At 41.5% G+C, this 23,944-nt stretch overlaps 1 protein-coding gene across 6 annotated transcripts in view; it reads left to right on the forward strand.

Moving 5' to 3' along the window:
* ARHGAP6 (Rho GTPase activating protein 6) overlaps window positions 1-23,944 on the forward strand; it is a 493,354-nt gene that overhangs the window by 265,939 nt on the left and 203,471 nt on the right. The window contains exon 1 of one of the 6 annotated variants that reach the window (XM_067023543.1): window positions 12,813-12,981. The exons of 4 other annotated variants lie outside the window; for them this stretch is intronic. Coding sequence is in view for 1 of the 2 variants with exons in the window: in XM_067023540.1 (XP_066879641.1) it covers window positions 16,818-16,910 (93 nt within the window). In the remaining variant the exon portion in view is untranslated. Of the gene's footprint in view, window positions 1-12,812; window positions 12,982-16,790; window positions 16,911-23,944 lie in introns of those variants that run through there. One more of the 6 variants, XM_067023540.1, reaches the window with a different exon arrangement.

Here is a 23,944-nt window from a genome sequence, read left to right on the forward strand (position 1 = left end):
AACAATACGTTCAGCATCTTAGTCACAGAACTAGATTTTAAGCCTCGTGACTATAGAAATAGATGTTGGGCTTATTTTGTCGTTACTGCCTCTGAACGCTAATTTCTCTAACTCAGTAGACGGGTATTTACCCTTCTGTGATAAACACAGTTTGGAGGATGTTGGCTCATACAAAGACCGTCTTTTTAAACAGCGTGCTCACTACCCCTTATCAAACCCCGCTTGGGAGCCAGGCCCCACGCTCCATGATCACATCCATCCTGGTTCAGTCAGTCCTTACAACAGCTCTGTGGGGGAAGGACAATCCCACTCTTCATTTCACAATTTGGTCACTGCTACCCTGAATCACATGGGTAGTAAAATGGTTCAGCCAACTTCAGATTTTTTTTTTGTAAATTGAAGTACGGTTGATTTATACTGTTGCGTTCATTTCTGCTGTACAGCAAAGTGATTCAGTTATACATATATATGTTCTTTTTCATATTCTTTTCCGTTATGGTTTATCACAGGATACTGAATATAGTTCCGTGTGCGCTGCCGTAGGACCTTGTTCATCCGTTCCGCATACAATAGTTTACATCTGCTAACCCCCAAATCCCACTCCATCCCTCCCGCACCGCCAACTCAGATCTTTTTTTATTCAGGACGCATCCTCTAAGCCATTGGTTCTCAATGGAGACAGTTTGGCCCCCCGGGGCCATTTGGCAGTGTCTGGAGACAATTTTGGTTGTCACACCTGGGGAGGAGCTCCTGGCATCTGGTGGATAGAGACCAGGGATGCTGCTAAGCATCTTACAATGCACACAACGGCCTGGCAACACAGAGTTATCTGGCTCCAAATGTCGATAGTGCTGAGGCAGAGGAAACGTGCCTTAAACTAGTGCTACTCAAAATGTGGTCCATGGGCCAGCAGCAACTGCATCACTTAGAAGCTTGTTAGAAATGCACAATCACGGGCCCCATCCCAGAACTAGTGAACAGGAAACTGTGGAGGTAGGGCCCAGGAATATGTGTTTTAACAAGCCTTCTAGATCCTTCTTGCACACTCAAGTGGGACAAGCTGTGCTCTAAAACACCAGGCCATTCCGTGTCGCGTTGAGCTGGACACAATGGTATGGTTTCCTCATCACTTTCCAGCGTTCCGTTGTCAAATAGAAGTTTCTCTTCAGGCATCCGAAAGGGGAAAGCCTGGCATTTACTAGGAACAAGTGTGACTCATGGGGAAATCAGCACAGTTACAAACCCAGGAACCATGCCCAGCTGAAAGACTAGGGGGCTCTTTTTTTCCTGTTTTCTCAGCCTAAGGAGGGACGTCTTGGAGACTCAGTCCAGGTTAAAAAAAAAAAAATGTCAACCTAGGCACTGGTTTGGTTTGGGGTTTGATTATCTAAAATTAGACTTACAATTGAATTTAGGAAAACCCTTCTGAAGAGCCACAAAGTGTTAAATTGCAAATTACTTTGAGTTTCTGATTTACTGAAAGCCCCCAAACAGATCTTCCACTCTTGTATGTGCGTTTTTTGAATCATGAATTGTTTTTCGGAGAGCCAGTGGAATAATTATTTTGATCTGGGTGTCTCTTCAAAAAATTGCCCAGTACTTGGTATTTCATGTGATTTTTGTTGAGAATACATTACAAGCAAGAATGTATTGTAAAGAATAAAAATGTCAGAGAAAACGTACATGTTCAGGTAGTTGGTGCCGCAGTGCCACACCCTTCTCTGCCTCATTCCTTAAACAGCACTGCTGTAACCTAAAGAATAACATTTATTTAAAATTTGAAAAAAACAATATCCCTTAATTGAGTCATTATATAGATTGACTCCTTTGATTTCAGAAGGTTAAAATTTTTGTAAAACCTAGAGAAGATTTTCTAACTTGTCTATTTTTTTTCTTTGCCATCTATATTCCGGCTAGAAGAAAATGAGTATTCTCCTAAAGTATTCTGTAAAGGTTGGCTGCATTGAAATCATCCAGGGTGGTAGACGAATTCCCTGATCCTCTTCTACTGGGATCCAGAATGAGTATCTGGGATGCTCAGAAACCACATATTTTTTTTTAACATCTGTATTGGAATATAATGGCTTTACACTGTTATGTTAGTTTCTGCTTTACAACAAAGTGAATCAGCTATACATGTACATATATCCCCATATCCCCTCCCTCTTGCGTCTCCCTGCCACCCTCCCTGCCACCCTCCCTATCCCACCCCTCTGGGTGGTCACAAAGTAACGAGCTGGTCTCCCTGTGCTATGCGGAAACCACATATTTAAAAAAATTTTTATTGGAGCATAGTTGATTTACAATGTTGTATTAGTTTCAGGTGTACAGCAAAGTGAATCACTTATACATCTACATCTATCCACTCTTTTTAAGATTCTTTTCCCATGTAGGCCATGGCAGAGTATTGGGTGAAACCGTATTTCTTACAACAGCGAAGTTTAGGAACTAGCACTAGAGCATGAGTCTTCAGCATCAGTAATTTCCTCATGTGAAGGAATCAAACTGATGCATCTTAGTTATGGTTGTATTATTTGGGTGGCAGAATATTTATTGTAAATATTTTATCCTGTTGTTAAGTGGTCAAAAGTATAAATCATTGAACCCACAGGCTAACATATATGTAGAAGTTCAATAAGGGTAAATCCTTATTGAATAAAGGATTTAACAAGTGAGTAAAGGATAAAACAATTAATTCACTAAGTCATTTGTATCATCTCTGTGCAAGGGTGCTGTGACTTTGCTAAGTGGAAAAAAAAAAAGGCCACACCATGTCGCAGCCTGATGGATTTAATCTAGAATGATCGTTGATCAGGCGCTGCTAAGGAAGGCTGGGAAATAGATGCAAAAGTTTTCCAGATAGGGCTTCCCTGGTGGCGCAGTGGTTGAGAATCCGCCTGCCGATGCAGGGGACACGGGTTCGTGCCCCGGTCCGGGAAGATCCCACGTGCCGCGGGGCGGCTGGGCCCGTGAGCCGTGGCCGCTGAGCCTGCGCGTCTGGAGCCTGTGCTCCGCAACGGGAGAGGCCACAACAGTGAGAGGCCCGCGTATTGGAAAAAAAAAAAAAAAAGTTTTCCAGATAAATGAAGTTTTACCCTGTATGTATTGATTTGCGTTTTCCTCAAAATTCTTAGCGTAGAAACCTAACAGTGTGTGAAGTGTCGTCCTGAGAAGTAGCGCTGCACATCTACCGTACGGCCGGAGCTGGGCAGAGCCGTGACCAAGCCACCCACGCCCGGCCTTTGAGGGGCCCACGTTCGGGGCCCGAGAGTGCTGCGTGAGCCGCTCGTCGCAGAGCAGCAGACCGAGGGGCAGAGGTTGCTCTGCTCTGAACACCGAGGCCTCTGGACGTGTGTCTCTACTCCCTGTGCATCTGCTTCTCCACTGTGGCTGTTACTGAGCAAATTCTGCTGAAACTGGGAGGTGTTCAGAGAGTCTCCCGGTGTGTCGCGGTGTCTGCAGAGTCCCGGATGGCTCCGGACAGGCCCGCTGCTCTAAGCGCTTCTCCTCTTTGCCCTCATCCCTCGCTGTCCTCCAGCCCATCTCACAGACTTCGCTCGGAGGGCAGAGTTTAAGGCTGCCACAGGAAACCCGAGAACCGTGCCCATTAAGTAACCTTAGTTAGAAACACGGTAGGAAGCTCGTCCACTCTGGCCAGAGGGAGTCTCAGAGCTCCCCTACCTTGAGAGGAAAGTTCACTGGAAAGCTTTGGGTTTACTTCTGGATTTGAGATTCTCTTGCGGATAGTTCAAGCTCCTACGTGACAGACAAGCAAATAAGTGGAGACACTTCAGTCATAGTTTTTTCAAGCGCCCGAAGGAATGAATATTGCTATTTGTTGTTAAAGAATTTTATTTGTTAAGTCTCATGGCACAAATTTTTATTTCTGGTGAGAATTCACAGAATTGTATGCTCTTCAAGAACCTAATTTGTTTGCAGATTCCTCCTTGTCATTTTTGAAGAATTCTTGTAGACTCCAGAGTCTGGGATACTTTATCTTCTCCTATGCCAAACTTAGCAGCGACTGAGAGACAGTGCTGGGGAACCTAAGTGACAGAGTAAGAAAAACAAGGAATGTTCTTAAGAGCTCTCGTCTGTTTAGGTCATTGCTCCACTGCAGAAACAGTGCATCGGGTCAGGGGTATCATTGCAATGAAACAGGACCTCCCCACGAGCTTTTCAGTATCTTATGCGTTCAAAGGCGCTACAACACATAACATGGAACTTATCATGAACCCTGGGTCAGAGGCCACTTGTACTCAGGTGGGACATGTTTTAAGAGAGTTAATCCGTGGAAAATTTATGAGAAAGGTGGATGGATGTTTTGTTGTTTTACTAAAAGGAGTCACTCACTTTTTTTCAAGGACACATTTGCCCCTCAATCCTCAAGGAAGTCACTAGAGATCAGCAGCTCATTTGTGTAGAGTCTGGAAGGCAGGAAAAAGGAATGCTAAAATGTTATTCATGCTTATTGAGCTTATAGTAAAGGTACAGCGTCTCTGAATATTATAATTTACGGCAAAAGGACAGTGAATGATCTAGAACCCATGATGAGCAGCAAGATTTTACTTTTGTACAGGGCTGTAGAGTTTATAGACTCTATTACGTAACAGTCATTTTAACTATTCCTGCCTTGTGGCGGTGAGGAGAGCAAGCAAGCATTATTAGCATCTGTTTATGGAAGAGAGAGATTCAAGGATTTGCCAAGATCACAGCATCTAGTAAGTGACAAAGCTGAGATAAGAAGGAAGGCCTTTGATTGCTTTTTACTCTCACTTTCAGGAAATTAAAAACGAAAGGCAGGCTTCAACATGCTTTTAATTCTCTGATCACCTCTTTGTGTCTGTTGTTTTTTTTTTTTTTTTAAGATTTCTGGTATTTGTAATATTTATTTCCTTCTTTTCACTCTTAAATGAAGACGGTCATCATGTGATTTTAGCACCGGGAGTCGGAGCCTCATAGGAAGCAAGGATCAAGGTTGAAGGCAAGGCAGGGAGTGGGAGAAGATAATGTGAATCGGGGCTTCACAGTCAGCAAAGTAGCAATGTTGCATCTCTGCGCCTTCCTTCCATCGGTTCTGGCTTTTAAAGACCCTTGGGATTAGATTAGGGCCACCTGGATAATCCAGGATAATGTCTCCGTCTCAGGGTCCGTACACGTAATCACACCTGCAAAGTCCCTTCTACCAGGTTCCAGGGGTTACTGTGTGGACCCCTTTGGAGGGCTGTTACTGTGCCCACTACATCGTATGAGTCAACAGATGAGTTTCTGGTACTGCTCTCCCACCAGCCTCCACCAGCTTTGTGGGCATGTGCGCACGGCCATCTCGTTATTTTCTTCCTTCTGTATTTATATATATGTTTTTGTTTTCTCTTTTCATGATGTATATCACTCTTTATCCCCTTTTTATGTTCTCTTTTCCCTTTGCTGTGTATTTTTTCCCCTTTATTATTACAATTCTTTTCCCCTCCTCTTTAACATTTTGTTTGTATTTCTTATCCTTTTGGCTATTTTGAACTTGTTTTATCTTCCTGTTCTTTTCTCTGTAATTTAATTTTCTTCTTATCACTTTCCTTTAAGCCCTTTTGGGCTCTATTTTTGTACATCATTGACCCAATCTTTTTCTGTCCTTCAGCTTCCCCTCCTAACCCTTGCTCTCATCCAGAATTCTTATCTCCATGCACACACATTGTTTCACTTTTGCGGCTCCTTCAGCCCTGACTGTGCAGTTTATACTTAGCAGACAGGATAGGTGGGGAAGCAGACATAGCAGGGAGAAGCCATTGGTGCTGAGAATTACAACCTAGGCTTGTACAGGTCTGCCTTAGAAGGCCCCAAGTTCTGCGTCCAAACTTGACCCTCTGGAGCTCCTGCTAAAATCTCTTAGGGAGCCCTTGACAGACAAAAAGTACATAGTTATTGATTATACATATGTAAATATATCCACGTGTTCAAGAAGAAGGGTCAGAACAGAATTTGGAGTGATCTGACTTGTTTAGTATGGATTAAATTATTTTGGGTGTAGATTTTACTATTTTTACAACAACACTGACAAGCTTTTAAAATATAAACAGTCTACATCATTGTTTTCTCAATTTATGTTTGTTTATTTTGTATAATTCTGGTAAAGTGAGCATTGGATCAGCTGCAGAATTTTCATTTATGGATATTGCCGGTAATAATGTTACTGATAATGAAATGGCATTATACATGTATACCTGAGGTTCTTAGTCTTTTTAGACCACAGACCTAATCCATACAGAATAATATCTAAGTTATAGATTTTTCCCTCCATAGAAATGCTCATGCACAAAATTCTATATCCATTTTCAGGAGGTTCCATTCATGAATTCATTCTGCAAGTATTTACTGAGCGTATACAAAATGAACAAAACAGAAGTACTGTTCTAGACATGATGGATACATCAGTGAATAAAATAGTGCAATACATCCTTTTCAGAGATTACACAGAACAGGGAGATCGACAACAAATCAATAAATGTGTAATGTGCCAGATGGTAATACATAAGAGGACAGAATGATGGAGCGGGCTTGGTAGGATGGTAAGGGAAGCTTTCTCAGAAGGTGGTATTTCATCAGAGATAGGACATAATGGAGGAGCTGATATTTAAAGGATGAGTCAACCGTTGTACCATCTGGCTATCGCTTAGGTTCCTGTGTGACAAGTCAGTTTCGGCAGTTAGACAAAGCCCTTTTTGTCTGTTAACGTGAAGAGCAGGTTTTAATTTAATGTCTTACACATAGCCACGAGTAACTAGAAATTAGCACATTCGGGGAAGACACACTCTTTCTAAGTTATTTGGTTTTCCAATTTGACTAAGCAAACCTATGATCAGCCATTGAAACTGTAGCTCCAAAGATGGTATTAGATTGCCCACTTCTGGGGAATTGACACAAGAAATCACTGCAGATGAATTTTGAAAAGGAAATTTTAAAAATCAGACCCCGTAAATTTTTTACAGCATCTAGATACATGGCATTGTCCGGTAGCAATGTTCGTGATGCTGGAAGTGTTTTATGTTTTCTCCGTCCTGGTGAATAATCTTCCTTAGAGGTTTTCCTTTATAGCCACCAAGCCCCTACTGTTTGAACACCCCGAGGGCCGGAAAGACCGAATCTCTACCCTAGAGACGGGCTTTCTTAAGATCTAAATGGTGGCTCCCAAGATCCTGGCCAAGCAGGCTGCAGTCCTCCTGGGTCCGGCTTTGGATTTTACAGCTGCTCTCTCTTGGGCTCACTCCATGCCTGGCACCACGGAGAGGGTGCCTAGACTGTGCTGACTCTGTGAAGAAGGGCTTCCCTTGAAAGCCCAGTCCTTCGCTTCAGCACGCCAAGCCCTAGAGATGTCTCCTCAGGCTTGTGTTTGTATCTTTGGACAATTTCCATGGGTTATTGGCCTTGATTCTGGTACTTTATGTTATATAGCTGAAAGGCAGATAATTGCATGGTCTCAATTAGTAACAAGAAATTGTTTGGTCATTGGAATATTAATCAGAAGGGTGGGTGCTGCTATTTCTGTCGAATGGCGGTCAACTTAATCCGGGTTGCCTTTGCCAGAGGAAAGAAAAGTTTGGTTACACACACTGTGTTTTATTTGTCATCATTCAGAGTCCCACTGCAAAGGAAAGAAATCACAAATCAAATTTACCTCACCAACATCCTCAAAGTATGCCCTTCAGAATGTCACTTTTTTTTTTTTTTTTTGGTAGGCAGCTTTTCATAGTAAAGGCACAATTCCTTTATGTTATTTATATGCTTGAAATATAGGCTTTCTGTTTACCATATCCAGAGACAAGGATTTAATTTTCAAAATTAAAGTTCTCTGGTCAAACGCTAACGCTTGTGTTTTAGAAATCTGGGTAAACGTTGCTACCATTTTCTTTTCTTTCTCGCTTTATTCTTTCCTTTTCTTTCTTTTTTTTCAGCACTGTCTTTATTATAAACTCAAGAGAGGGCTACTGATGTGGGGGTTTTTTTCCCCCCAAGTGGAGAAAACACGATCTCTTGTTTTACATTTTACTTTTTATTTTACTTACCAAGCAGGAATTTGTTGGGCTGGTTTCTCACCTACTAACATTCTAGTATCCTGGGACTGAGGGCTGGTGACCACAGCTCTTTAAAAGGTCAATACTGATGGGCAGAGATTTAGCATTCTAATTATAAAATATAAATGGAAGTAAAAAAATTAGAAAACATTCATATAAAAATTCAGAACATTAGAACTTTTAGTTTCACGTTTAGGAATTTGTATGAATAATTTTTTTCAGTATCTCCGCATGGTAATCATTTCTTGAGTAATTTTTTTGCACCAGATAAGGAAGGAAGGAAAAAAGCAACATTAGCTGTCTTGGCTTTTGAATTTCCAAAGTCTTTCCTTAGCTTTTCAATACAATTAGAATTGTAAATCATTGCTCTAATTAACTTGTTAATAATTTCCTAACTATTATTTAAGATGCACATGAAATGAGGTATATGAGATTAATACTCTAAACATGGAGATTTTAAAAAATAAAATTCTTTATCACTACCCACTTATACAGTTATATGTAGTGTATAGTTAATCACTGATTCATTAATCAGAAAGTACTTGTAGTAAGAAAAATAATGTCTAGTTGTACATATTGGAAAGAGGTAGTAAAAGTGGTAATAAATATAGATATTAAAATACTTTCTGATTTATGTACTTCATTTACCTAGAAAAATATACTTTTGTTGAATTTCCCATCTGATTTTAGTGACGCATCTAGATATTGTGAAAGTAAAGCTATAGCAGATACTTGAGAGCCTTTGGAAGGAGAGAGAAGGGACATTTCAAAAGTAGCTTGGACGTAAGTTGCAAATCACTTATGGCACATGGTCTTGTTTCCCTTTTTGTTTTATCAGATGTAAGTATTCATGTCTTAAATTAAAAGCAGGACACAAAGATAACTCTTTTCTCCATTTAAATACAATTTTTCCTTATTGGCTCTAGGTCCTCAAGTAATTATACGTTTGCATTGTTTAAAAATATATAATAAGGTACATTAAATCTAAATAAAGATGATACAGGGGCGTTTCCTATGTTACAGAGTAGTCTTTTGGATGAATTCGTCGATTCCAAATTATTATGTAGATACTTAGGATATGAGCATAACCTCAAGTCCTAGTATTTACTTTATGAGATACTTGCAGAAATCAAAGATATTGAATATCTATGTTACTACCTGTCTTTTCCCACTTGAATTCCAATATGTAAAACTAGGCATTGTCTTTCTCATAAATAATATTTGATTCATTTGTTAGTGATTAACTATATACCAAAGGGACATCGGTAGAGAAAATTTTAGCAAAAACTTCTTTGTACTAGCTTTTAATGCCTCTATTAAGGATTATAATTATTTTAAATTATTAAAGTTGTTTATGAATTCTTCAAATTAAATCAATTATTTGTCAGGGCAAGTTTAATTTTTTTTTTGTAAAGTACATAATATTTTAATTAGTTAGGGCCAGATAGTAAATATTTTAGGTTTTTCTGGGCTTATGGCCTCTATTACAACTCTGCCATTTTAGCACAAAAACAGCCCTAGAAAATACATAAATGAATGTGTATGTCTGGTTCCAATAAAACTTTATTTACAATAACAAGCAATGGGCTGGATTTGGTTGATGGGTCTTGGTTTGCCAGCTGCTAGTTTAGAGGATAAACAGCTGTGTGCCTGTTAGAACTAATTTGTTGAGAGGAACACTTGAGTGAACACATAAAATTTGATGCTGCCCATGTCCTTGCTGCCCGTTCTTTAGGAAACAGCCATCCCTCCAGTAAGATAACGGAAATGGTGCTGGAGATTTCTCTCTGTCTACATGGAGACCTTCTTAAGGAATTTTTGAGATTTATGCACCAAATAAGATCTGTCAGTGCCAAGTGAAACCCTGGTGGAAAAAATATGTTAACTCCACTTATCTTAATAAATATGTCCCCCTTTTCAGTCATTCTGATGGTTGGGCCAATCTTTATTACGAGCATATTTTCTATTGTAGATTTCCTTTGAAAATGACCTGTCCTCAGGGTGCCAAGGTGCCCCTCTAATCTCAGGATGGAGCATGATTAGCCTGTAGATAGTGATGGGCCTCAGGAAACATGCCCAGGTAGTTCTGTGAGCGCTCAGTGGGAGAGCCCTTTTCTTATGTTCTTCATACCATAGGTACTGTGCTCGTCAGGTGTTAAATAAGTCAATGAGTGAATCAATAGAAAAGCGTAGTCTACAGTGAGCTTTGAATTGCAGGAGGTAAAAATACAGCACGTTGTGACTTCAAACTCAACATCCAGTTTTCCGATGACCAAATAGTCAGAGATCAATTTTCTAGTGAGAGAATTATCCAAGTTTCTGATCTCACTTCTCCCCTTCCGTTGTTGACTTTACCCAAAGAGAGAACATTGGTCCTCCATTAAGACTGACATCAGAGGAAAGGGAAATGTTTATAGCTGGAGACGATCTTAAAGATGAGGAAGAGGATAATGATTTTGATGACTACAACAATGATTGTGACCTCCATCGATTTAAATAGCAAGTTATTGTTTATGAAATGCTATTTCAATCCTATCACTTTATGATAGTTAAAACAAAGATTCCGGTTTTGTGACTTTTGAAAGGCTAAAGGAAAGAAAGTGAAACTGAAATACTTGGAATTTTGCCTCCTCGTACACAATTAGGAAAAAGAGGAGACAGAAGTTTAAATCGAGACCTAGTTTGAAGAGTCTGTTTGTTCAACCTCCCTATGTTTCTAATATTCACTGTTTCTTCTGCTGGTAATACTGGGTTTTAGAATAGTATTACAGTCAGATTGCTCATGGCTGCCACTGTTGACACATGCAAATTAGGGGAATCTACCCAGTGCCAACTGAACACCCATGAACTGGAGTTTATCACCAACTTTCAGCTAAATGTTTGCTCCTGCTTTCCTGTGGATCTGTCCAAACTCTGATTGTAACTCCTGCATGTACTGACAACTTGATAATTTAGCATACCCAAAGGTCCATTTTTAAGGAACCATTCACAGTATGACTGTGCTCATTATCCTCTGATGTTTATCTTAACGAGTACATTGTATTGTTAAGCTTTGAATAAAATGGAGGAAATGGCAGGGAAGTGCTGGATAGGGTGGAAGGGGAAAGAAGGCAAACGCACTCTGATGATTATGATGACAAGTTTCAACTACCACCATTTTTTAACATTTACGATGGGTGAGGAGAGGATTGTTTTACATTTATTATCTCATTTCATCCTCACGCCGTTCCCCTGAGATAGGTATTATTCTTTCTATCTTACATATAAGAAAATTGAGGCTTAGAGAGATCAAGATCACACAGGTAGTAAGTGACAGAGGCAGGATTTGCCTTCAGTGCTGTGGCGTCCAAAGTGCCTGCTCATAAGCACTACGTGATACTGTACCATAATGGCTGGTCGCTACGTTGTGGTTAATTAGGAATACTTGCAGACCCTCGCCCCTCAATATGTGTGGCCAACCAGAGCAGCAGTATCAGTATCACCTGGGAGCCAGTTAAAAATGCAAAATTTCTCTTCCCATCCCAGACTTGCTGAATAGAATCCAAATTTTCAGAACAGCTCCGGGGGATACATTGCACTTTAAAATGTGAAAAGTGCTGGCTTCGACTTTTCCTAGACAATCCCTACTGAATAGTCTGAAGACACGTAGAAACACTTTATCATCAGGAAGGGGACTGAGAAAGAAAACAAACAGAAACAACTGCAATGTACGCGAAAGGTTTCACCTGCTCCTGAAATCCACATGTAGAATATTACCGAGTGGCTCACGGGAGCCCAGGGGAATAGTGGATACACTTTCATTCAAACCAGGACACCTAGGAAGGGGAAAGGGTCACTAGCAATAATGACACTGGGATATTGGACATAAACTGGAACAGCCCTAAGCAAACTGGGACATATGGTCACCTCAATTATAGCACCTAACTCTTTATGGTAAGAATCCATGAAAATATTAGGATTCGCTATTCTGTAAAAAAGTGAAAGTAGAGAGATGGGAAGTTTCAAGGCTACAGATTTTAAAAGGGTGACAATTACTTGTTTAGTAAATTATTTTATTCCACAAATATTTATTAAACCCTTTCCTCCTTTGTCATTTTTTTTTTTTTTAAACGTAGTCAATGTTATTCTCCTTAAACCACAAAACAGAGCCTTCGGTTGTACAAACATCACTAGTTAACAGTCTCGCCAGGAGGTCCCGGCTGGGGAGGGGCAGTTAGCGGCCAGAACTCCTGAGGGGACCTCTTTAAAATGCTAACGGCCGGGTTAAAGTACTCGAGGCAAGGGTGGTGTTGGAGGTGGCAGGGCTCCCACCCCAAGTCTGGGGAGGCAGCCCGACCCTCTAGGAGGGCCCGGGGCCCAGGCCCCTGCGCCCCGGGCGCCCGGCGCGGCGGCTGCTGCGCAGGGCCAGCTCCTCGGGCCCACGGCGCCCGGAGAAGGCCTGCCCAGAAGCACCATGGCCACCTCTCCATGCTCCTCTGGCAGACCAGGGCTCGGAGATGGTTCCAAGGACCTCGGCTCCTCAGCTAAATCTGGGGACAAGCGTCCCGGGGAGGTGCGGGTCTGGAGGCCGAGGTCTTCCAGGGGGCTGGGTGACGGGGTGGGCGCGGGCGCGGGCGCCGCGGCCAGTCTTTCCAGGGGCCCCGCTGGCTTCGGCCCTCCTGAGACTCGCCGAGGACCACGTGCGCGCGGAGGGCGTCCCGCTCCGGCGACTGCATCCCGGCCGCCGTCCAGGCGCGCGCCGCTCCGCCGGGGACAGGCTCCGCTCGGGCGCGGGCAGCTCGGGCTCTGCACGCGCAGCCGCTCCCGGTGGCGCCGCTTGGCCCTGGCCGTCTCCGTTCGGCGGCGGAGACGCGGGGCTAAGCCCGGCGGCGGGGCCCGGCCGGGCCCGGGCGGCTCCTCCTCGGGCTCCTGTCAGGTATTTTTATAGCTTATGGGGCTCCGGAGGTGGACATGATACCATAGAACTTAACAGAATATGTAATGCTGTTCCCTTTCAGCTTGACGACAGCAGTATCAGGAAACATGATGTTAGAATAAGAGCTAACCTTATGGGAGTCATGAATTGAAAGCGTCTTTGTTCTTTTTCAATCCTGTATCTTAAGAAGTGATATAGTCTAACATTTTTTAACTTAGGAATTTTAAAACAGTTTTAAACAAGTTAATGGAAGGTGAGTCCAAATGTGATAATTAAGGCAAGTCTGGAACGCTGTTTTAGATGGTAAGAAAATAAACTTGCCCTCTCTAACGTATCGCCTGGATCTTCTGGCACATATGGAACCGTGGCCCAAATGGGCCATGCTGACAATTTGTACATATGTAACCTTTGGAGTTCATTATCTTTTGTGGGTTTCAGAATGGAGTATTTATCCTAAGAGTTTGTCTACCCTGAGCTGTACCTCATAAATGAAAAGTACAATGTGTGCATCTTTCATGCTGAAAAATAAACAGCAACCTCATCTTTTGTAAACAGTAATGTAATATGCTTAGTGAGATTTACAGATGCATCCGTTTAGATAAACCATAAGAATCCTTTTTTTTCTTCTCCAGAAGCACCACTTTTTTTTCTACTTACTTTTTTTGAAGTATAGCTAATTTGCAAGGTCATGTTAGTTTCAGGTGTACAGCAAAGTGAATGAGATCTATCTCCTTTTTCATATTCTTTTCCATTATAGGTTATTGCAGGATATTGAGTATAGTTCCCTGTGCTATACAAGAATCTTGATTAATAATCAGTCCTCATGCAAGACCCATGGACATGTATACTACATAGGAAATTTGTTTTACGACCACCATGCTTTTCCAGCACCTAGAACTAATTCCAGCACATAGTAGGAAGTCAGTTAAAATTTGCAAGATGAGTAAATGAATCAAATGGCATTTCACAGATGCTGAAAGAGTTCCTATTTTCGTTTTTTTTTCTCAGAGTGCAGAATTGCTCCAAGGCAGCTCACGTAGATAGTCCCAGATCAGTACAGGAAACCAGGAAGGAGAGGGCAGAGATTGACCTTGTGGCTTTGCCAACTGTCTCTTCTATTCTTGTTTTGTTTCCTTCATTTGGAGAAGCAGATGTGCCTGCCTGATAGGATGGAAGCCTGAAAGCTTCAAGATCTGGAGGTAACAACATCCTGGTCTCTCAAACTTCCTGGGTGAATCATTGGCCAGCCACAACTATAAGATTTATCACTTCCAGAAACCCAGCCCCATCAGTACTCTTCTGAAATGGGCTTATGATCCAGAACAAATAACAATAATTGGCAAATTATAGACAGCCATATTGTTTATACATAATACTTCATAAGCTTAAAACAAGCTAGTTTGAAGCTTGAAATACTCCTCTGTTACAGATAGTTCCATCTGAAAGTACTGGGTCAAACTGTCCTGTGGTCAAAGATCTATCAAAAATGAGATTCGAATAAGCAGCACAGGCCCCATTTCAGAGGTAAAGATATATGTCTTCCTATCCAAATCCCATGCAATCATGCTTCCTCAGGGTCCACTCCAAATAGTGTCATCTCACTCTCCTCTAGCTTCAGCTTCTTCTCTACACAATTGTCTGCTCCTATCAAAACCTTTCCTTGATGAAACCTCTCCTGAAAGCCACCTCTTCTGTTTTTTTTAATAGGTAAACCTTGCATAAAGGTAGTTTATACTCAGAGCTACTTCCCACACTCATCTCTATTCACTCCTCAACCCTCTGCCAGCTGGCTTTCACCCCATCACTCTCTTGAATCTCCTTTTTCCAAGGTTACAGACGACCTCATTACCAATTCAGGAAGATGAGTCCTTATTGCATTTAAGCTCTGTGGCCTTTGAATCCCGCTCTGTTTCTCCCTTACAACCTCTTTTCCTCTGTTTTCCGCAACTCCTTTATTTCTCCTCCTACCTCCCGAGGCAGTACATCTTGATCTCCTTTGCAGGCATCTTTTCCTTCATCTGTTCTTAAACACCTTTCCATCTCAGCCCTCTTCATTTGTCACTGTACACACATTCCCTTCACCCTGTTTTTTTTAAAATTAATTTTTATTGGGGTATAGTTGATTTAAAGTCTTGTGTTAGTTTCAGGTGTACAGCAAAGTGAATCAGTTATACATATACTTATATCCACTCTTCTTTAGATTCTATTCCCTTATAGGTCATTACAGAGTATTGAGTAGAGTTCCCTGTGCTCTACAGTACACGCTGTTGTTAATTCCATGGATTCTGCTACCAGTTACATTGTTTCAGGATTTCTTCTGTTGCAGAGAACAGAGAGAGGCATGCTTGGTTATTTCAGATAGCAAAAATTCATTGTAAAGTTACAAGAGAAGGAATGTAAGAGGAGAAAAACATCTTAGCCCTTGGGAGAACTGGAACACCACCCCAGGCAGGACGCAGAAGGAACTCATCACTGTGCAAAATTTGAGTCTTTAGTGACGGTGGACATTTACCAGGCTGTAGACTCAACTTCACCCACTCACTCACTATTTCCATCTCTCTCTTTCTCTCCCTCCCTTCGTCCCTCACTCCCTCAATCCCCTCTCTCTTTTGTATCCATTTCTTCTCTCTAGTCTCTAATATCTTGACTCTTCTCTTTTCCTCATGGCTTCTGCTCATTTGTGTCACCTGCTGCCTCCTGCTTTCTGCTCTTGGACTACTCATAGTTCCTTGGTTTATACACTTTATTCTATAAATTAAAACATTGCTGTAATTTTTATATTTGCCTTCTGGCTGCTTTCAGTGCCTTCTGGAAGTAGGTGGAATATGTATGTATGTACATGTGTATAAATGAATGAAAGAAGGAGGGAAAGAAGGGAGGAATGCAACTTTGAACCAGATCTACTCATTTTATCTTTGTGTCCTCAGTGGCTGCCGTGATATATAATAGTTGCCACTTATTGAGCACCTACTGTATGTCTGACGTTATGTCATTTATGTGTATGTCTGACCTTCACGTGCTCCTAAGAAGAGGTGGTATTTTCTCCTTTATAGAAAACATATAAGGAAACTGGGACTCTCAGAGACTAAATCACTGGCTCTGGATCACTGTGCCAGAAATGGTGAAGCCAAGATTTCAAAACTGTTACGTTTTTTAGGAAATATTTGAATACCTGAGTAAATGAATGCAATATGGTTTTCTGCATTCATTTTTAAATAAAACTAGCAGTAACCAAGGTGTATTTTGAAAACGGTGATTGAAACAATCACTCTTACTTTGGCCTTTTATTTTATATTGGTTGGTCTTTTATATGTCTAGAATTTTTAGCTTGTGAAAATATAGACCAAGAGGGAGAAATAACCATCTTCAAATTTGGAAAGCCTATTGGACAGGTTGTATGAATCAGAAGGGATTCAGCTGCAAGTAACAGAATGTTCCCTCTCCAACAGAATGAAACAGCAACGAAATTGCAATCTAACATGATAAGAAATCCAGAGTGGCGTGGTGTCCTTGTATAGAGTATTAGAGTGGCAGGTCTTTCTCCCTGCAGGCTCTGTCCTGCTTTGTGTGTTAGCTTTACTCTTAGGCTAGTAGCAAGATTGCTGCATCGGTTCCTAACATCATATTTAGATACAACAGTGACCGCAGGAAGAAGTACAGGCCCCTCCTTCCTTGTCTCCTTAGCAGGAGACTTTCCTAGAAGCTTCTGCATATCTCATTGGCTGAAATTGGGTCACATGCTGTGGCAATGACTGCCGGTCGCTGGCCCTTCTCTCTGCCTACCTTTCACTGCCTCCCATACAGCTAATTGTGACCATGTGACTAAGTCCCCGCCAATGAGGGCTTGCTGTTGGCTGAAGTACAGATGTCCTGTCCAGAGCCCAAGCAGCCATGTGGGACCTGAGGCAGCACAGCGAAAAGACAGTCAGGTAAGCTCATGGGAGCCTCGCCCCGTTGCAGGGCCCCAGGCTGCCTAACACCTGACTTCTCTTCCCCCAGAGGGAATTATACTTGCATCTTATTTAAAGCCATTGTTATTTTTATTTCTTGCTCTTTTTCTTTTTTTTTTTTTTTTTTTTTAAATTTTATTTATTTATGGCTGTGTTGGGTTTCGTCTTCGTTTCTGTGCGAGGGCTTTCTCTAGTTGTGGCAAGCGGGGGCTGCTCTTCATCGCTGTGCACGAGCCTCTCACTATCGCGGCCTCTCTTGTTGCAGAGCACAGGCTCCAGACGCGCAGGCTCAGTAATTGTGGCTCACGGGCCCAGTTGCTCCGTGGCACGTGGGATCTTCCCAGACCAGGGCTCAAACCCATGTCCCCTGCATTGGCAGGTGGACTCTCAACCACTGCGCCACCAGGGAAGCCCCATCTTGCTCTTTTTCTTATTGTTATGTAATGGAACTTAATCTGATATCCATTTCCCTTCTTGAAACAGTCCTGGCAAATGGAATGATATAACTGCAACTGACTAAAAATATATAGTGAGGATCCGTCATTGGAACCAGGGATAGGTCATCTCCCCTTTGTCACACGGAGGAGGGTCGAGTAGCCAAACAACATCAGACCTCTGTTAGGAAGCAGGAGGGAGGGGGAAATGACTGTTGGGTCGGCAACTAACAGAGGCTGCTAACCAAGTTAAGTGGCTTTCCCAAGGTCATGGCTAGTTATTGGTAGAAGAACAATTCCAACTCGGGTTGTCTAAAAGCAGGTTCAGTGGACTTATCTTTACCAGCTGAGTGGAGTTCACAGTTTGTCACTGATATTATAAAGGAGATTCATACATATCTGGAATTTGTATGTCATTGATATTATAAAGGAAATTCATACAACATCTATTACTTTATTAATTCCCTCTTACTAAGATACAGATGGTTAACAGTTACCTCTGCACTGGTGAGAATTATAGACATGTATGTAAATGTTACATGCACATGGAAAAATGGCAGGCAGAGAAGACCACCTCAGAGTTCAGTACTTGCCCAAGCAGTCATGTGAGAAACATTTGCCTTGCTAATGTTGTTTGCCTGCGGTAAACATTGAAATAGCATGTATTCCAAGCACGGGAACTGGGCAGAGTGCGATCGGGTGAAGTGGGATTGTTTTGAGTGGTGGAAGGAACGCAACCCTGATGTGTGTTTGTGGGCTTTTTAAAGTTTGGAGCCAGTTTGAAAAGCGACCCACATTGCACCATGCATGTGGCTTTCCTCCTCAACACCACCCTGCTGCTGAGCCTGGAAGTTTCACTTCCCTTAACGTACGTAACAGGCATGTGGGGATGAGGCGTAGCACTTGGGTTGTAAGGGCGATGGCCTCGTTAGCCATTTGTGGAACTGAGTCACCATCTCAAAAAGTCAAAGCCAGGAGGAATGACACTGCTCGAAAATCTTGTACCTCAACTTCATTTTGTATGGTTTTTTCCTCTTGCTTTAAGAAGGCCCTCAAAGTGAAGTATCAGAGGGAATGTATTTGTATATTTCTCGTAGTCAACTAAAAAGGTGGAAAAAACATTTCGTGTTTGTGGATGGCACTTGTATAAGATTCAAAGGCAAATTTTATCTGTGTGACTGACTGATAAATTGCTAATGCTCTTCGATCCCATTTTACAAAATGATTTCACTGATGCTGAAGGAGGCAGGAGAAAGAAGGCAAATCTGAAGTCTGTAATATCCTTGGAGAGCATCTTCTTAGAAAACAGGGGAAGGAATATTTTTTTAAAGTGTGAAGCAATACAGTGCACAGTTACAGTGTTTAATACTGCTTATGCTAAGGTGGTTAGGAATTTTGAATGCGCTGAAATACGGTGATAGGACGTTTGGTACTGATACACATTTGGAAGAAGCCTTTTATTAATAAAGGTTAAATGAGATTTGGGGGTTATATTGACAATACTTATGAGCAAGACCATTTGGTTACCTTTAACCTTCCTTTAAGAGACATTTACAGAATTAATTTGTTAATTATAAAAAGTCGGTCTTACTTTCTAATCGTTTCTTCTCCTTTTATTCTGAGTGATTATGTGTTCCTGAATATTTTAAAACAAGATCGCATATAAAAAGCTTTTTCTCACATCACTAATTCAGATTGGCCCATTTGTATTATTAATCAATGGAGAATTTACCCATTCTGTTATATACAGAATTTTTCTAAATTAAGATGAATTTATTTTTAGGAAGATAAATACCTAGCATTTAATTTTGACTTTCTGCAGGACTTTGCATTAAACTGTTGCTAGACATGAGTGGGTAACCTTTATGATGATAAAATAGAATGAAATATCCAAAACTGTTTTTTCTCTTATAAAAAGGCAATAGAGTTACTAAATTGTAGGAGAATTTACAGAAGAATTGAGATCATTCATGGCTATCTGAGGAAAACATTTAAGATATAGTTAAGAATAGAGTTATCATATGACCTAGAAATTCCACTCCTGGATGTCTTCCTAAGAGAAATAAAATCCTATGTCCATACAGAAACACGTCTATGAATGTTCATAGCAGCATTATTTATAATAGCCCAAAAGAGGAAAGAATCCAAATGTCCATCAACTGGTGAATGGATAAGCGAATGTGATATATGCATGTAATAGAATATTATTCAGCCACAAAAATGCTACAACATGGGTGAAACTTGAAAACATTATGCTAAGCATAGAATCCAGACACAAAAGCCCCGTACTGTATGACTGCATTTATATGAAATACCTAGAATAGGCAAATCCATGGAGAAAGCAAGCAAATTCATGGTTGCCAGGGACTGGGGGAGATTGGAATGAGGAGTAAGTGTTATTGGGTACGGGTCTCTTTTGGGGATGATGAAAACATTCTAAAATTGATTGTGGTGATGGTTGCACAAGTCTACAAATATACTAAAACCCATTAGATTGCACACTTCGGTGAATTTTATGGTATGTGAATTATCTCGATTTTTTAAAAAGTCATAGTAAAAACCCAAGCTTGAGAAAAAGCAGACCTGGTTGGTATTTCTAGCTCCTCTGTCCACATAGCAGATATTTATTAAGAAAATCACTGTGGGGCTTCCCTGGTGGCGCAGTGGTTGGGAGTCCGCCTGCCGATGCAGGGGACGCGGGTTCATGCCCCGGTCCGGGAGGATCCCACGTGCCGCGGAGCGGCTGGGCCCGTGAGCCGTGGCCGCTGAGGCTGCGCGTCCGGAGCGCCTGTGCTCCGCAGCAGCGAGAGGACCGCGTACCACAAAAAAAAAAAAAAAAAAAAAAGAAAATCACTGTGTCCCTAGGTCACTGCTGGTCATGACTTGTAGGATGCCCAGTGTAATCCCTGGGCTTTAAGTGACTTCTTAGCACAGAGGAGAGATGCTGTGTGTCATTCAGGCAGTTCTGTGCAGCTAGCCAGAGAGACCCCATATCTGAAAATGCTACAACTTTGGGGGAAGAAAGGAGAAAAAATACTACAGCTATTTGAATGCAGTGGATAGAATTAGAAGTCTGATCAACTAGCCAAAAGACACATCAGATTTGGAAACCAGTCAAGACATGAGCCAAATCATGAGAGTGTAGGGTGCAGATTTCTTTAACCCTATCCCTCATCTAACTTGAAAAGAGAATTTCCTACCGCCTGAATGGGAGAAAAGCCACGAACCCTGTGAATCAGAGCCCCTTGGATTTCATCCATCCCCAGTGCTCTGGGAGTGATTACGTCCAATGATGAACTAATGCCTGTAAAGAATGATGCATTGTGTATGTATCTGTCATTTTGATATTAATTAAGAAAGGTGACTAAAAGAAAAGTACTTCCCAATTCAGTGCAGTTTGGGGGTGGATCATAAGCACAACACCATTGCAGTTAAAATCCACAGTGAAATACTCAGAGACAGCAGCAGGGAAAGTGGTGGCATTCTCAGTTGACCTGAACTATCATCTACTGGCAGGTAATATAGCTGTGATGAAATTCCCCGGCAAAAAAAGGTGAAAACGAATTCATTAGAGGCACAGTCTCAGTACTAAGTGCATTGCCCACATAGCAACGAAGATGCACTGGGGATATTTGAAGATATTCTCCCTCTAGCAAATATGCCCTGCAATAATGTTTTAAACTTGTTTAATGCTGTAGCACCATTTTCCTCATTTCTGGGTCAAGGCAACGTGAATATTTTATGTTATTTAATTATGTGATAAATTCTCCATTTGTTTTGGTATAAGTTAACTATATAGTGATTAGATGGATGTAAATCTTCTAGAAAGTTTTATTAGATATTACAATGTGCACATATTACGATATATATGCTATATATATCTTAGAATATTATATCAAATGATTATATTAAATCGTTACGGTATTGAAGCACAGTCTAGCAAAATTCATTAATGTCCCACCAGACATAGAAAAGTATAACAATGTTTTTCAAAAGGCAAAAAAATCAGCAGTGATGAAAGTATTTAAGAAAAAAACCCCATATTGACACTATATTATTTTGCCACCAAACAGCCAAAACCATTTTTATCATTCTGACGTCAAAATACTTCCAATCAGGTTAGGGTCATGTACCCTAGTGAAAGCAGTCAAGCAAACAGCTGCTTTGCCAAACTAGAGTTTCCGCTGTTGGCCAGTTATTCCTCATTCTTTAACCTGAATCCCTTGGAGAAAAAGTGGAAAGTGAACCAAGCAGCAAGTGGTTGGTGAGCACCTGCCATGTACCTAGTACCTGAAGTGTTGTAGGAAACGTGAAAAAACATAAGGGGTCGTTCCATTCTTCAGAGGGCATGGATTAGCCCATAGGGTGCTGGCAAAACTGCCTTCCACTCCATTGCCTTCAGCATAGGACCAGCCTTAAACAAAATTCTAAAGTTTGGTTCAGGCCTTTATTAATGAACATGAATCCATTTATCATGGAGACTACACCACCCCGCTACACACCTCAGCCACCCAAAGCCATCAGTAAACTTCTCTGTCATTTCTAAGCCTCCCCTTATCCCTTAATGAACCCCTGCTTCTTCTTCATATATTTCGCTGAAACAATGTAGGAGAATTGAATCACAGTGGTGGGTGGGACCTCGAAGGTCATGTATCTGGCCTCTCACCCAAAGCAGGAGTCCTTTTTCTCCGTGTTGGGAATGGATGGCGAAATGGTTTTGTGCATGAACCTCTGAGTGTTAATGAGTCCTCTTCCCCTAAGTCACTTATCCTTGGGTAAATGTTTTCTTTAGAAAGAGTCTCCTTGGGAAAGGCCCAGGCCTACTCCCTGGAATTCCCATTCAGTCATTTCAAAACTGCTCTGTTGGAAGATAGGCCAGATCTACTACTGAATCCACCTGGTGGCCGCTCAGGTATTTCAAGTCAGCGTTTCTCATACCCCGCAGTCTCTGCCCCTCCAGACTAAACAGCCTCGATTCCTCTTGTGCACTTCAAAGGTTTATTAAATGATGATATAGCCAGAACCTTCCCTTCCCCATCCACACTGCTCCCTTCAGGGTTTGCTGGATGGGTCAATATCCTTCAAAGGTGTGGCCTCCCGAACAGAGTTCGATACTCCAGGGGCGCTTTGGCCTGGGTGGAGTCCACTGCGTTATTGTTTTTATCAAGTTGGATTCTAAAGTTCTTTTCATGCTGCCCACGTTTCTATTACCTCGTTTAGCGCTTTTGTCAGACTTCATGTGAGCTTAGTGGACAGTCTGAGAGCTCTGCCTCTTCCTCAAATTGCTTCTCTATCTCACATTAATTTTGTTACAATTTAAAAGCAAACCTCTCTAATTTTTTGAATCTTTTTATTTTAGTCTCATTCTAAACTTTTGATCTAATTAAATGATTATATGTAAGTTTAAACTATATTTTAAAACTCTAATTCTCTCTCCTATTGTCTATTCTTCCTAGCTTAGTGTCACCTACAAATTTGATAAGCATGACTTATACCCTTATGTAAGTTTTTGTTGAAGATGTTGAGACAGGCGGGACCAAGTGCCTGCCGTTGTAGCTCTGCCCTCTTTGTTAATTAGTACCTGATATCCATAGTTCTTAAGTCTATGTGACTGTATAACCATTTCTGCTACATTTTCTATGTGGTAAGTTTCCAGAAAAATTTGTCCATTACTTCACTGAAATTGGTCATTTACCTAAATAAACCTTCTGGGGTCAGGCTCCATGGTAATGGGAGAAAAGTGTGTTGATGGTCTGTGGGGAAAACATATTGAGGCTGATACGTTATTGGGGCGTCCCTGTATATAAAAGGACTATATATTACTGTGTTTACCTTTGAGTTTACTCTACCATAGAGCACATTCCTTTCGTAACTAAAATTCTGTAATCAGTAGTCATCATTTCACAAGAAATGATGATGATGGTGGTGGTGGTGGAGGTAGTGGTGGCTCTTTCTAGATGCCACCCTTTTCTTTAGAAAGAGTCTCCTTGGGAAAGGCCCAGGCCTACTCCCTGGAATTCCCATTCAGTCATTTCAAATCTGCTCTGTTGAAAGATAGGCCAGATCTACTACTGAATCCACCTGGTGGCCGCTCAGGTATTTCAAGTCAGCGTTTCTCATACCCCGCAGTCTCTGCCCCTCCAGACTAAACAGCCTCGATTCCTCTTGTGCACTTCAAAGGTTTATTAAATGATGATATAGCCAGAACCTCCCCTTCCCCATCCACACTGCTCCCTTCAGGGTTTGCTGGATGGGTCAATATCCTTCAAAGGTGTGGCCTCCCGAACAGAGTTCGATACTCCAGGGTAAGATACTCCTATCTTAAACCCTTTATAGTTATTTTCTTATTTAATCATCACAACAGTCTTGTGGGCCGGGTGTTGTACACTTACCCTAACCAGTATGGACATTCAGCACTATTAGATTCTCTTTGGTAGATAACGGGAACCACTAAAGAAGTTTGAGACGGTAAAGGTTACCTACCACTCCAGCATTATCACTATCAGCTTTTATGAAAGACCAATTTCTCCCATATCTATAACCATGTATTAGGCAGTTGGCACCACAGATCCAACCTGT

Source organism: Kogia breviceps, chromosome X (genome assembly GCF_026419965.1).
Source record: "Kogia breviceps isolate mKogBre1 chromosome X, mKogBre1 haplotype 1, whole genome shotgun sequence".
NCBI classification, from domain to species: Eukaryota; Metazoa; Chordata; class Mammalia; order Artiodactyla; family Physeteridae; genus Kogia; species Kogia breviceps.